The following is a 13657-nucleotide window of genomic DNA, read 5'->3' as shown; positions in this document are numbered from 1 at the left end:
TGATTATTAGTTCTGTTTTATTTGAGAAAAAACGCATATATATATATATATATATATATATATAAACATTGACGTAATAACGGAAAAAATAACTTTTTATTATTGTACGTATGGTCAATTTCTAGACGATTATTTAATACTTTGAATATAATTATTATCTATACACTTATCGCTATTTTTCAATGTCTTATTCAGCCACTTACTTATTGAGCAAAATTGTAGAGAAAAAACCATATTCTTCCAGATAGAACACTCGTCACCTATCGAATCTACCATGAAGTCTCACTTGATCGCTTCACTCGGAATTATCAGCTGCTTAATATTACTGGTAACAAATTTCTCCTCTTTGCCTCTAGTTCATTGTTTAATTTTACAACCACTTCAGTAACGTTATTGATGAATATTGTTTATCATGAATTGAATATAACTGATTAAAATATGTACAAGTTTCCATTAGGATAATCAAAATCACTCGAATCATGATACAACTAAGTATTAAAACTATTTATATATTATTCACACACAGACATACAAGAAAAATACTTCCACAATAGCCAAATGTTATTCTACAAAAAACAAGCTTCGCTTGTAAAAGAAAAATGGCAAGTACATAAATCATCTAGCGTAAATAATATAGTAAAATATTCCAATTAAAGCAATCAGTGAAATCCAAATTTTAGGCAAGTATATACTTTTATCGTTGCAAAAGTTAAAACTTTGAAAAAATAATAGTAGCACGAAAAAGTTGCTTGCCTGATACGTTGTATGTAATGGCATTAACCATGCATAAACTTACGTTTCGTGTGTAGTTATATTTATGTTTACGTTTACTAAGCTATATATGACAAGCGACCAACTTCAGTTCGAGACGTACATTGTGGCTGGAGAAGAAGAAGATTATGAAAGAGAAGATTCAAAATATTTTGGTATATATATATATACATATATATACCGATTTCGATGTTTTTGATCTTAAATGAAAGCTTTTGCAAAACCATATTAAAAAAAGCTTTTCTTAAATAATGACAATGGATCATTCACGGAGACAAATCGGTTTGAAAATTGGAACCACCAAACTTACTGTATAAGACAGCAATGCCTCGACAGCGATATACATATACATATATAGACATGTCTTTATCTACTTTTATATGTACTTGCCATCAAAATACTTATATCTCTTGATTAACTTAATTTATTCTAATTTTGTCTTTCCTATACTATATTTTAATGAATTTTTTGCATATTTACAGTCAGCCAATGAAAAAGTAGCGGAACCTTCTTTGACAATACATATCTATTACGAGATAAATAGTGATAAGAGTCTGTATTTCTTCGAAAATCAACTTCTACCCTTCTATTCTTATGTCACGGACATTGTCAGACACGAGCTCGTCCCCTATCAAGAGCCCTTGGTAATGAGAGAAAAAATATCTACTCCTAGAAGAGATTCACGTGAATTAATAAGCTTTGAATATACATTTGCAAAAGTGTATTTATTTTATGTTTTAATTTATAGTACGTCGAAGAGCAAAAGAAACCTCTGTGTCCTGAGAGAAAGGATAATTCGGAATTTCAATGTCCAATCGGCCTCTCGGATTGTTCCGAAGGCGAGCTTCATGCTTGCACCATTGCACAGTTGAATTCTCTACAAGACGAAAGATCTGACGAGATACCATCATTCATTCGATATCTTCAATGCTTGATTGTCGCTAATTATACAGATGACATACTATACCAGGTACCTAGAAATTAATTAAAGGATAATTATGACTAATTTTTAAGTGAAATAAGTTCATCTAAAAAATTTTCGCAGTGTGCATATATAATGGGTTTGAAACATCCTAATGTAGAAGGTATCTCCTTTTGCGTGGAATCCGATTTGGGGAAATTTTTGCTTAGCAAATTTAACAATGAAATGCGTATTCTGAGACCAACGATTATTTTGAATCCAACAATCGTTGTTAATGAGGTGAGTAAGATTAGTCAATCTAATATACATATATATAATATTTTACTTTGAAAACAATTGAAATTTACTTTATATACCTGGCACATTTCTAGACTTACTCGAGGGAAAATCATATCATTGGGCGTAAAAATTTTTTCCATTTAATCTGTAAAAGTTTAACGAGTCGCTATCGTCCATCCAAATGTTATGACTACCAAGAAAAGAGCTAAAGCAATCAGATTGCCCAAAGATGTCAACGCGAATATTGTTGTGAAGGAAAAATAAAACAATCCACGATAATCTCTTCCACCTTGAAAATATTCATCATTGAATAAATTCAAGTTTTGATTGTAAAAAAATTCACTATTAAACATTATAAGGAAATGTGGTCTCTATGAAGGGGGGCACTGTGCAAGATGGTGATGTATTTTGCTAAAACTTGAAAAAGACTGAACAATTCTACTTAAAATATGTTTAATTTTTATGAGTATTCCTTGCTCATCCTCGTTTACCGGAACAGTTTTTAGATTTGTAAATTTAAAATGATATTCAGAGCAGAATGGAAACGGAATAAATTAATAAACAATAAATTGAGGATATATTTTAATTTGAAACATATAAAATTGTATTCATTTCCTGATCCGACAAAAAGCAATTCACTTTTACTTCGAAATGTCACAAGACGAGAAAAGTATAAATTTGAGAAAACAATGGAAAGTAGTTAGTATTTTTAAATTTAATTATGCACGTGCGCGCGTTTGTACCTGTTTGGATATTTAGGTCTTACACCGTACGAGACTCTCACAAATTTTACTGCTACGTGTCCTGTAACTGTTATTTGTTATCAATATTATTGTTGTCATTTTTAAAAAGTTGTTAAAAGTACTTATAATTAATCTAACACTGATGTTGTCGATGGATGATCGTTATAATTTTCTACAAATTATAGTAACGTATTATTAGAAAAGTTTGATTAACCAGTTTCGGCCCTAAACGATATAAACGTTACTTTTTTTTTTACATTAACGAAAATGATAGAAATAGAAGCTCTTGTTTCTAGCGAAGCAGTACACTATTCGACCAATATTATTGCATGACGCACAACTACAAAAATCTCTATAACTACGTTCTAAGTATGAATTTTAATGTAATATTTTAAAGGTGTAATATCCCTTAGGCTATATACTATCCATTTATGAAAAAAAAAAAAACGATTTTAAAAACCAATTAAACGAGGCTCGAGCCCTTAATTTGCCCTATGGCTTTGATTATATAACAATAGACTGCTAGGCTGGTATTCATAGTCGTTGCTTATATTTAAGACCGACTTAAGCATAGGTTATCTTTTTCTATTACTGTTAGGTGAAAAAGGAGAATCGATACTTTAAGTCAGACTTAAATATAAGCAACGACTATGAATACCGGCCCTAGTTCCCTATATCTGTAGTAGGATTCTGTAACTCTTAGCGACAACTTTCGGTATTGTTAAGCCCAGCAGTTATCGACAGAAATCGCTAAGTGCGATTCTGTAACACAGAGTCAGCGATGATTGTCGCCAGTAGTAATGTCGGTACTGTCGGTAGCCTATCGAATCCTACCGAATAATAATAGCTTTCCTTTTTAAAAGAAACTCTCAGTTCAATCTCAGGTAAGCGGCGTAGTTACAAACAATTGAAGTTAACATAAATTGTAGTAAATTGAGTCGTTCAGCTGAGAATTAAGATTTAACTGAGTTTTTTATTCAAAGGAAAACGAAGAATATCGTTATAACTTAACAATGACCGAAATAGATGTCGCTAGAGGTTCAACGGCATTAATAGCAAATTTATTCGAAGAATAACTCTAAAAAACGTTTACTTTTCATTGGACGCGTTCCACCAGAGACTCACAATGCTCGTAATAAATAATACATATCACATCAACTCTTATATTATGAGTGTTTTTGGTCTCAAGTGGGTCGCTCCCCTTAATGACAGCTATATTAAGCCTGACAATCCGCTAAAGTGCGAAGTACGCACATTCGCACGAAATGACTATAGAAAAATCGAATGTTTTAACTTTATGCTACCGTAAACTTTATGTGAAATCTTTTTAGTTCATGCCTTTAAAAAAATATCAAATGAAAATTTGTTTCAATTTGTCATATTCTTTTGGTTTTATATTAATACAGAAATATAATGCAATTTTCATCTAAAATATTCGAACCATTACCCATATGTTTAATTTGCCATAGATACGTAGAAAGTATTTTTATAATTTTTGTCTACAAACTGTAGCTCCACAATTTGCATATTTTTAATGCTTTACTCCATTATTGATTCTTTTACTGAAAAATTAGTAATCTAGGTGTTTTAGTTAGAACAGGATCTCTCTATTTCTAAATCCAAAGATAAAGATTGATCAAATTCAGAGTCATTTATCTTTGAGAAAGAATTAATACCGCGACCCGCTACTCACGCTCCACGCGCCGTGTAGCCGCACTTGCGTTACTGATTTTTTAATCATTATAAAACCTTGTACTTTATTGCAACTATACAGAGAGGGATGTGCCATATGGACACTGGGAAAAGTTAGTAAATATTTTTCATCCAATGAACAATTTAGTTTTTAGTGGACATGCAAAGGAACAGTATTTTTGGCATTGCTCTTACATACTTTTATTACTGTTGATGTGTTCAAATATAAATCAATTTTTTGAATAAAAAAAGGACATGTCAGCAGTAGATATAATGAATTTTATTTGACAATGATAAAATTAAATACAGCTTGCTTTTAGCATTTGTATTGAAGGAAAGAAAGAGAATAAGGATGTAAGAGTATAAAAATATCCGATTCTATCGTTCCAAATAGTTATAAATTATGCTTAAATATTCATTAGATTGAGATTTTCGTTATATTGGATCATATTAAAATTAGTAAAATATCCTGTTACCCAAGCGAATTTGTCAAACTCGGAGCTGAGACTATTATCTCCCTTTAGCCTAACTAACCTCTTCAGCACTCTACAAATCATTGCCGCCTGCATTTTTAGTTTAGTTACTTCCAAATAGCTTCTTTTATCATAAGATGCTTGCATAGTCTCATAAATTTCCATTAATTCTTTCAGAAAAGTTGGGCCGGAATGTGAAATCAGGAAAAAATCTATGAACTCGTGGAGGCTGCTCATTTCCCTTTGCTAATTTTTATTGGGAAAATAAGGAAAGTAAATTAATGTTTCTCTTCAATTGAAAAACTCGTCGTATACAAAATATACGTGTCTGCTATATAGATACAGAGGAACTTGTACGTAAAAATTCATTTATCTCAAAAATTATAAAAGATATCAACTTTTGGTTATAATCACTCAAAATAGAAGTAGCAAGAAAATTACAAAATATTTGCAACAACAAAATAGTATCTCTTAAAGCTTTAGAAAAAAAAGCATTGTGTTGACCCTCCAATGCATCTTAGCAGGAACCTTACATATTTTGGCTATGATATAATTAAAACTTACCATTCTTTCAAAACGATCGTCATCTATTATTATAGAATTCCCAATTGTTGCCTCGGATATTGACGAGTTTGTTTCTTTCAAGAATTCGCCTCCATGTATAATATCCAAATAAACGTCTTCAGGCTTTGAGTCGTTATCGCAGCATTCTTTCCACTTGAGAAATATGTGATTAGAGTAAACAGCACATTCACAGCGAAGTCCCAGTCTTCTTCCAGTGCTTTCCAAAATTACACTGAGTTCTAACATTCTTGGAACGAATTCGACTCTGCAACCAGACTTACTTACGATAGCATCTGACTCTAGCATCGTAACACGCAATGCTTCTGCGATTTTTCTACCGTCGATGTAATTCCATTGGTTATCCTCAATGACGTTGTCACGCCAAAAGTTCAGTTTTTCCTGAGACACAGAAAAGATCGGATGTTCGGGACACGTTTTATGCAAATTTATCATCGTACTCTTTACTAAGCTGTTGGATGCTTTTGAGGTTATTCTTTTAAATCCGTATGTTTTGTGCTCTAACCATTCGAGTGCTAGGATACCAAATTTGGATAAAGTTTGCTTTTCTGCAGGAAGATGAAAAAGTGATCTCCATTCCCTTGTAAAATAAGTTTCGTTCATATCGTACAAATATGTTTTATGGCATTCTATCATAATTCTGTATAATTCTGCAAGATCTCCATTGCTATTATTCAACCCATGTGATCTGCAAACAACATATTTCAATATAGCATGAAGAAAAACTTTTAAGTTATATTTATTTCACAAGAATATGCATAGTTTGAAACAGCATGCATTGTCATACAACCTAATATATCACGGAAAACTTAATTTTAAACATTCAGAATTTCCAACTAAATCCATATACTAAAATGCTCAGACTTTAGTTCTTAACCAAATATGTGTTAAAAAAAAAGATAATTTTACCACATACAGTTTTTTCAAGAATATTTCAGCCATTAAAATTTCTCGATAGCGATGAATTAAAAATAAATTTTTTGGGCAAAAGTTAGAAGATTTAAAATATTCTATTTACTGATGTCATCAGTTTCTCCATGAGAGGCTTGCTAAATACTAAATAATGTCAACTTGAGTTTTCGAAATGCTGTTCTGGAATAATTTAAAGCATATCGTACGAATTTATTTCGAGTGTTTTCTGAAACTTTCTTTACATATTTTATTTCACTAGTATTTTTAGAGAAATTTTCCCATTCGAAGAACTTTAGAGAGCTTTTTTGCATATGGTTCATTTATTGCTGTTTACTGTTTTATGTTAATGTAGTAGTCTTTCAATGATTTTTTTAAACGATTATAATTAACCAATATATTTAAAACTAAATTAATAATAAAGTTATCTTACATTTTACTGAAGAATATATGCGTAAATTCTCTTTTAACGAGCTCGAAGATTAATGGGTACACATTGCCGAAAACGGGAATTAAATGACTTAATACTTTAAAAGCGCTGCGTGTGAAAGGTCTTTTATACCATGTAATATCAGCCATTATTTGGTTATAACAATTATCAATTAAATCTCGTAATTTCTTGATTGACGTTAAGCAGTCCTCCCACACCTTTTTCCAACAAACAATTGTATCATCGCTGTCCGCGTAATCCTCACAAACTTGCTGCATCCATGTCCATCTTTGAAAAGAAGTTTTCAAATTATTCATATAAGATTATTCGCATTTAAAATGTAGTTCGACCAATACAAAAATATTATAAAAATATTCTGAACAAAGTGTTTATGAGTTTTAAACTAAAATATTTATAGCGTTTATTAAAAATGTATGATTTAGTCCTATATCGCGATTGAGTAACTACTTAAAATATTTTAAAACTTACCTGTGAAAACACTTTCGTTTACAAACTGCTTGCTCGTTATTAATTACATAGTACAATTTCTTGCACGTCATTGATAAATTAATTACATCAACAATCGAAATATCTGGGTATTCTAATATTAAACAAATCACTTCACAGGGTAAGTCTGTTATAGACACGTTCTTTGACATTTTTGTTTTTTCTTATCAGGTGATATTTTGGGTGTGAATAAAAGGTTCTTATTAATCTATGACGGCTCTCTTTGATATTTTTAATAATTCGTTCAAATATTTATCCTTATTCCGTGCACTTCGAAGACGCGCACAACTGCATGTGAGTCTGAAGAATAAGACGCAGACCTCTGGCGTCCACGTAGTGTTGAAGCCAGTTTGGGGGTGGTTTCACTTAACGGAACTTAAGGTTAGTACGCTCTTGAATGGAATCAATTGTATTACTTTAACCTTCGATACAGTGCTTGGCTTTATCTTCGTCTAGGGAGTTCCAAAACTAAAATTCGGTCTTTGTTTGTTTTATTGAAACTAACCTGGACCTAAAGGAACCCCCCGACCTCCTTTAACTGTCCAGCTCATATAACTGTATAGGTTCGCACATTAAAGTGGGGGGATAGTTTAGACCCAGGCTACCTTCACAGATTACCAGGGTCTAAACTATCCCCCCACTTTAATGTGCGAACCTATACAGTTATATGAGCTGGACAATTAAAGGAGGCCGGGGGTTCGTTTAGGTCCAGGTTAGTTTCAATAAACCAAACAAAGACCGAATTTTAGTTTTGGAAACACCCTAGACGAAGATAAAGCCAAGCACTGTATCGAAGGTTAAAGTAATACAATTGATTCCATTCAAGAGCGTACTAACCTTAAGTTCCGTTAAGTGAAACCACCCCCAAACTGGCTTCAACACTGCGTGGACGCCAGAGGTCTGCGTCTTATTCTTCAGACTCACAAGCAGTTGTGCGCGTCTTCGAAATGCACGGAATAAGGATAAAGATTTGAACGAATTATTAAAAATATCAAAGAGAGCCGTCATAGACTAATAAGAACCTTTTATTCATATCCAAAATATCACCTGATAAGAAAAAACAAAAATGTCAAAGAACGTGTCTATAACAGACTTACCCTGAGAAGTGATTTGTTTAATATTAGAATACCCAGATATTTCGATTGTTGATGTAATTAATTTATCAATGACGTGCAAGAAATTGTACTATGTAATTAATAACGAGCAAGCAGTTTGTAAACGAAAGTGTTTTCACAGGTAAGTTTTAAAATATTTTAAGTAGATGCTCAATCGCGATATATGACTAAATCATACATTTTTAATAAACGCTAAATATTTTATTTTTAAACTCATAAACACTTTGATTAGAATATTTTTATAATATTTTTGTATTTGTCGAACTACATTTTAAATGCGAATAATCTTATATGAATAATGTGAAAACTTTTTTTCAAAGATGGACATGGATGCAGCAAGTTTGTGAGGATTACGCGGACAGCGATGATACAATTGTTTGTTGGAAAAAGGTGTGGGAGGACAGCTTAACGTCTATCAAGAAATTACGAGATGTAATTGATAATTGTTATAACCAAATAATGGCTGATATTATAAAAAAACGACCTTTCACACGCAGCGCTCTTGAAGTATTAAGTCAATTAATTTCCGTTTTCTACGGTGTGTCGCCATTAATCTTCGAGCTCGTTAAAAAAGAATTTACGCATATATTCTTCAGTAAAATGTAAGATAACTTTATTATTAATTTAGTTTTAAATATATTGGTTAATTATAATCGTTTAAAAAAATCATTGAAAGACTACTACATTAACATAAAACAGTAAAAACCAATAAATGAACCATATGCAAAAAGGCTCTCTAAAGTTCTTCGAATGGGAAAATTTCTCGAAAATTACTACTGAAATAAAATATGTAAAGAAAGTTTCAGAAAACACTCGAAATAAACTCGTAAGATATGCATTAAATTATTCAAGAGCAGCATTTCGAAAACTGAAGTTGACATTATTTAGTATTTAGCATGCCTCTCATGGAAAATCTGATGACATCAGTAAATAAAATATTTTAAATCGTCTAACTTTTGCCAAAAAATATTTTTTTTAATTCATCGCTATCGAGAAATTTTAATGGCCGAAATAATCTGGAAAAATCTGTATGTGGTAAAATTATTTTTTTTTAGCACATATTTGGTTAAGAACTAAATTCTGAGCATTTTAGCATATGGATTTAGTTGGAAATTCTGAATGTTTATAATTAAGTTTTCCGTGATGTATTAGGTTGTATGACAATGCATGCTGTTTCAAACTATGCATATTCTTGTGAAATAAATATAACTTAAAAGTTTTTCTTCATGCTATATTGAAATATGTTGTTTGCAGATCACATGGGTTGAATAATAGCAATGGAGATCTTGCAGAATTATACAGAATTATGATAGAATGCCATAAAACATATTTGTACGATATGAACGAAACTTATTTTACAAGGGAATGGAGATTACTTATTCGTCTTCCTGCAGAAAAGCAAACTCTATCCAAATTTGGTATCCTGGCGCTCGAATGGTTAGAGCACAAAAAATACGGATTTAAAAGAATAACCTCAAAAGCATCCAACAGCTTAGCAAAGAATACGATGTTAAATTTGCATAAAACGTGTCCCGAACATCCGATCTTTTCTGTGTCTCAGGAAAAACTGAACTTTTGGCGTGACAACGTCATTGAAGATAACCAATGGAATTACATCGACGGTAGAAAAATCGCAGAAGCATTGCGTGTTACGATGCTAGAGTCAGATGCTATCGTAAGTAAGTCTGGTTGCAGAGTCGAATTCGTTCCAAAAATGTTAGAACTCAGTGTAATTTTGGAAAGTACTGGAAGAAGACTGGGACTTCGCTGTGAATGTGCTGTTTACTCTAATCACATATTTCTCAAGTGGAAAGAATGCTGCGAAAACGACTCAAAGCCTGAAGACGTTTATTTGGATATTATACATGGAGGCGAATTCTTGAAAGAAACAAACTCGTCAATATCCGAGGCAACAATTGGGAATTGTATAATAATAGATGACCATCGTTTTGAAAGAATGGTAAGTTTTAATTATATCATAACCAAAATATGTAAGGTTCCTGCTAAGATGCATTGGAGTGTCAACACATAATGCATTTTTTTCTAAAGCTATAAGAGATATTATTTTGTTGCTGCAAATATTTTTCAATCTTTTTGGTATTTCTACTTTGAGGGATTATAACCAAAAAGTTGATATCTTTTATAATTTTGGAGATAAATGAATTTTTACGTACAAGTTCCTCTGTATCTATATAGACACGTATATTTTGTATAAGCCGAGTTTTTCAATTGAAAAGAAACATTAATTTACTTTCCTTGTTTTTCCAATAAAAATTAGCAAAGGGAAATGAGCAGCCTCCACGAGTTCATAGATTTCTACCAGATTTTTATGCCGGACACAACTTTTCTGAAAAAATGTTTGGAAATTTATGAGACTATGCAAGCATCTTATGAGAAAAGAAGCTATTTAGAAGTAAATAAACTAAAAATGCAGGCGGGAATGATTTGTAGAGTGCTGGAGAGGTTAGTTAGGCTAAGGGGAGATCATAGTCTCAACTCCGAGTTTGACAAATTCCTTTCGGTTATACTATATTTTACTGATTTTGATATAATCCAACATAAGGAAAATCTCACACTAAAGAATATTTAAGCATAATTTATAACCATTTGGAACGATAGAATCGGATATTTTTATACTCTTACATCCTTATTCTCTTTCTTTCTTTCAATACAAATGCTAAAAGTAAGCTGTATTTAATTTTATCATTATCAAATAAAATTCACATTATATCTACTGCTGACATGTGCTTTTTATTCAAAAAATTGATTTACATTTGAACACATCAACACTAATAAAAGTATGTAAGAGCAATGCCAAAAATACTGTTCCTTTGCATGTCCACTAAAAACTAAATTGTTCATTGGTTGAAAAATATTTACTAACTTTTCCCAGTGTCTATATGGCACATCCCTCTCTGTATAGTTGCAATAAAGTACAAAATTTTATAATGATTAAAAAATCAGTAACGCAAGTGCGGCTACACGGCGCGTGGAGCGTAAGTAGCGGGTCGCGGTATTAATTCTTTCTCAAAGATAAATGACTCTGAATTTGATCAATCTTTATCTTTAGATTTAGAAATAGAGAGATTCTGTTCTAACAAAAACACCTACATTACAAATTTTTCAGTAAAAGAATCAACAATGGAGTAAAGCATTAAAAATATGCAAAATGTGGAGCTACAGTTTGTAGACAAAAAGGATAAAAATACTTTCTACGTATCTATGGCAAATTAAACATATGGGTAATTGTTCGAATAGTTTAGATGAAAATTGCATTATATTTCTGTATTAATATAAAACCAAAAGAATATGACAAATTGAAACAAATTTTCAGTTGATATTTTTTTAAAGGCATGAACTAAAAAGATTTCACATAAAGTTTACGGTAGCAAAAAGTTAAAACATTCGATTTTTCTATAGTCATTTCGTGCGAATGTGCGTACTTCGCACTTTAGCGGATTGTCAGGCTTAATATAGCTGTCATTAAGGGGAGCGACCCACTTGAGACCAAAAACACTCATAATATAATAGTTGATGTGATATGTATTATTTATTACGAGCATTGTGAGTCTTTGGTGGAACGCGTCCAATGAAAAGTAAACGTTTTTTAAAGTTATTCTTCGGATAAATTTGCAATTAATGCCGTTGAACCTCTAGCGACATCTATTTCGTTCATTGTTAAGTTATAACGATATTATTAATTTTCCTTTGAATAAAAAACTCAGTTAAATCTTAATTCTCAGCTGAACGACTCAATTTATTACAATTTATGTTAACTTCAATTGTTCGTAACTACGCCGCTTACCTGAGATTGAACTGAGAGTTTTTTTAAAAAGGAAACTATTATTATTCGGTAGGATTCGATAGGCTACCGACAGTACCGACATTACTACTGGCGACAATGAGTATATACAAACCTGCTTATCGAGTGATCATCGTTATTCCAACCATTAGATGGCGCCACCTACTAGCAGCAAAATTGCACTGGCGATACGAGACCTTTCTGAACAATTGAATTCTCTTTTAAATTTACGCGATAAACGTTGTTAAACAAAATGATTATTTAATTAATTTATTAATCAGATAATATCACAAGCTACAAATATTTTTCTCTAATTTCACATTTTTATCAATTGTTAATAGGTAGAGCTGGCAAAGTAGATGTGCCTACTGGATTTCAATACATGAAAAAAGGCTGCGAATTGAATGACGACTCAGGGTGTTTCCAGGCTGGAGTAGTTGCTCTATCGGATAGGGACAATGGTGTAAAGGATGAAGCAGAACGAGTAAAGGAAGGCGTCAAATTTTTTGAGAAATGTTGTTATGAATTCAATAATGATCGAGGTTGTTTTCAGTTATCAGAAATTTATTTGCATGGCGTAGAACCCCACATTCAAGCAACTCCCGAAAAAGCTTTGAAGATTTCCGAAAATTGCTGCGAGTTAGGAAATGCGTATGCTTGTAGAAATCTGGCTGTGATGTACAGAGATGGTTACGGCGTACCGACAGACAAAAAAATGTTTAAGAAATACAAAGAACGCGCTATGGACTTGGTGAAACAAGCTCAAGCGTTAAGACGAGAAACGATTTTTCTTCAGAAAAAAAGCTAATGATCAGCTTTGTCTAGCAATAATATATTAACTTTATGTTACTTCTTATAATTAATTTCATCGAGTAACTCGAACATTAGTACATTGTTTAAAAAATAAATAAACATTATAAATATTTGTCACTGTTTCTCTAACGGATCCAGAATAATATTCGTGCAATTAAAAATATTTTTGCCAGATTAATACAAATTTAAATTAAAAAAAAGGAAGATATAGAAGGCAAAGAAATTTCACAAAGTTAAATACGTTGGTGTTGCGCCTTTTCAATTTATCTAGTCCCACTCTTTCGAGCTCTCAACTTTCTCTATTCTATCCCTTCTCCACCCAGGTCAGTTTCATCTACAAACGCGTAAAACTCTTCTAAGCATTCGCAATGAAATTCCATTAACGAAAAGTTGTTATGTGTATATAAGAAGTTGAACTTGTGTTATGCATGGAAGGTAGGAGAGGTCCGAATTGATAAAGTTTTATGTAAAAGTATGAAACAGAAAATGTTTTGAGATAAGTAATGAAAGTTTGGCAAAAATGATACTTACGTGTATACAAAGAAAAAGTTTATCAACTTTATACTGAAGCAGAACCTAATGAAAAGAAAAAAACATAAAAGACAATAATAAATTATTA

General features: G+C 31.8%; 4 protein-coding genes and 1 long non-coding RNA gene across 5 annotated transcripts; 3 read left to right on the top strand and 2 right to left on the bottom strand.

Annotated features, from left to right (window-relative positions):
* Window positions 1–248: 248 nt before the first annotated feature.
* On the top strand, window positions 249–2529 carry LOC136772305 (gamma-interferon-inducible lysosomal thiol reductase-like). Its single transcript, XM_066725196.1, has 5 exons — window positions 249–328; window positions 1254–1415; window positions 1520–1741; window positions 1817–1972; window positions 2065–2529. The coding sequence occupies exons 1-5, from the start codon at window positions 275–277 to the stop codon at window positions 2179–2181; spliced, it is 711 nt and encodes a 236-aa protein (XP_066581293.1). The 5' UTR covers window positions 249–274; the 3' UTR covers window positions 2182–2529.
* On the bottom strand, window positions 1397–13587 carry LOC136772308 (uncharacterized). The gene is made up of 4 exons (XR_010822438.1): window positions 13570–13587; window positions 12341–12426; window positions 1542–1745; window positions 1397–1440 (listed from the first exon to the last, which is right to left on the bottom strand). It is a non-coding gene; the product is annotated as an uncharacterized lncRNA (long non-coding RNA).
* On the bottom strand, window positions 4691–5774 carry LOC136772853 (uncharacterized). The gene is made up of 2 exons (XM_066726034.1): window positions 5445–5774; window positions 4691–5126 (listed from the first exon to the last, which is right to left on the bottom strand). Exons 1-2 carry the CDS (start codon window positions 5748–5750, stop codon window positions 4815–4817), a joined length of 618 nt encoding a protein of 205 aa, XP_066582131.1. The 5' UTR covers window positions 5751–5774; the 3' UTR covers window positions 4691–4814.
* LOC136773119 (uncharacterized) lies at window positions 8474–11057 on the top strand. Its single transcript, XM_066726549.1, has 4 exons — window positions 8474–8544; window positions 8744–9025; window positions 9678–10383; window positions 10702–11057. The coding sequence occupies exons 1-4, from the start codon at window positions 8474–8476 to the stop codon at window positions 11011–11013; spliced, it is 1371 nt and encodes a 456-aa protein (XP_066582646.1). The 3' UTR covers window positions 11014–11057.
* Window positions 12256–13181, top strand: LOC136772307 (cytochrome c oxidase assembly factor 7 homolog). Its single transcript, XM_066725198.1, has one exon. It carries the CDS (start codon window positions 12608–12610, stop codon window positions 13031–13033), a length of 426 nt encoding a protein of 141 aa, XP_066581295.1. The 5' UTR covers window positions 12256–12607; the 3' UTR covers window positions 13034–13181.
* Window positions 13588–13657: the final 70 nt, after the last annotated feature.

The sequence above is a fragment of the Prorops nasuta genome, unplaced genomic scaffold (assembly GCF_024137725.1).
Source record: "Prorops nasuta isolate Cenicafe-Biocafe unplaced genomic scaffold, Cenicafe_Pnas_1.2 PNAS00004, whole genome shotgun sequence".
NCBI classification, from domain to species: Eukaryota; Metazoa; Arthropoda; class Insecta; order Hymenoptera; family Bethylidae; genus Prorops; species Prorops nasuta.
Note: the sequence above shows the minus strand (reverse complement) of the source record. Positions and strands in the feature narration are given on the sequence as shown.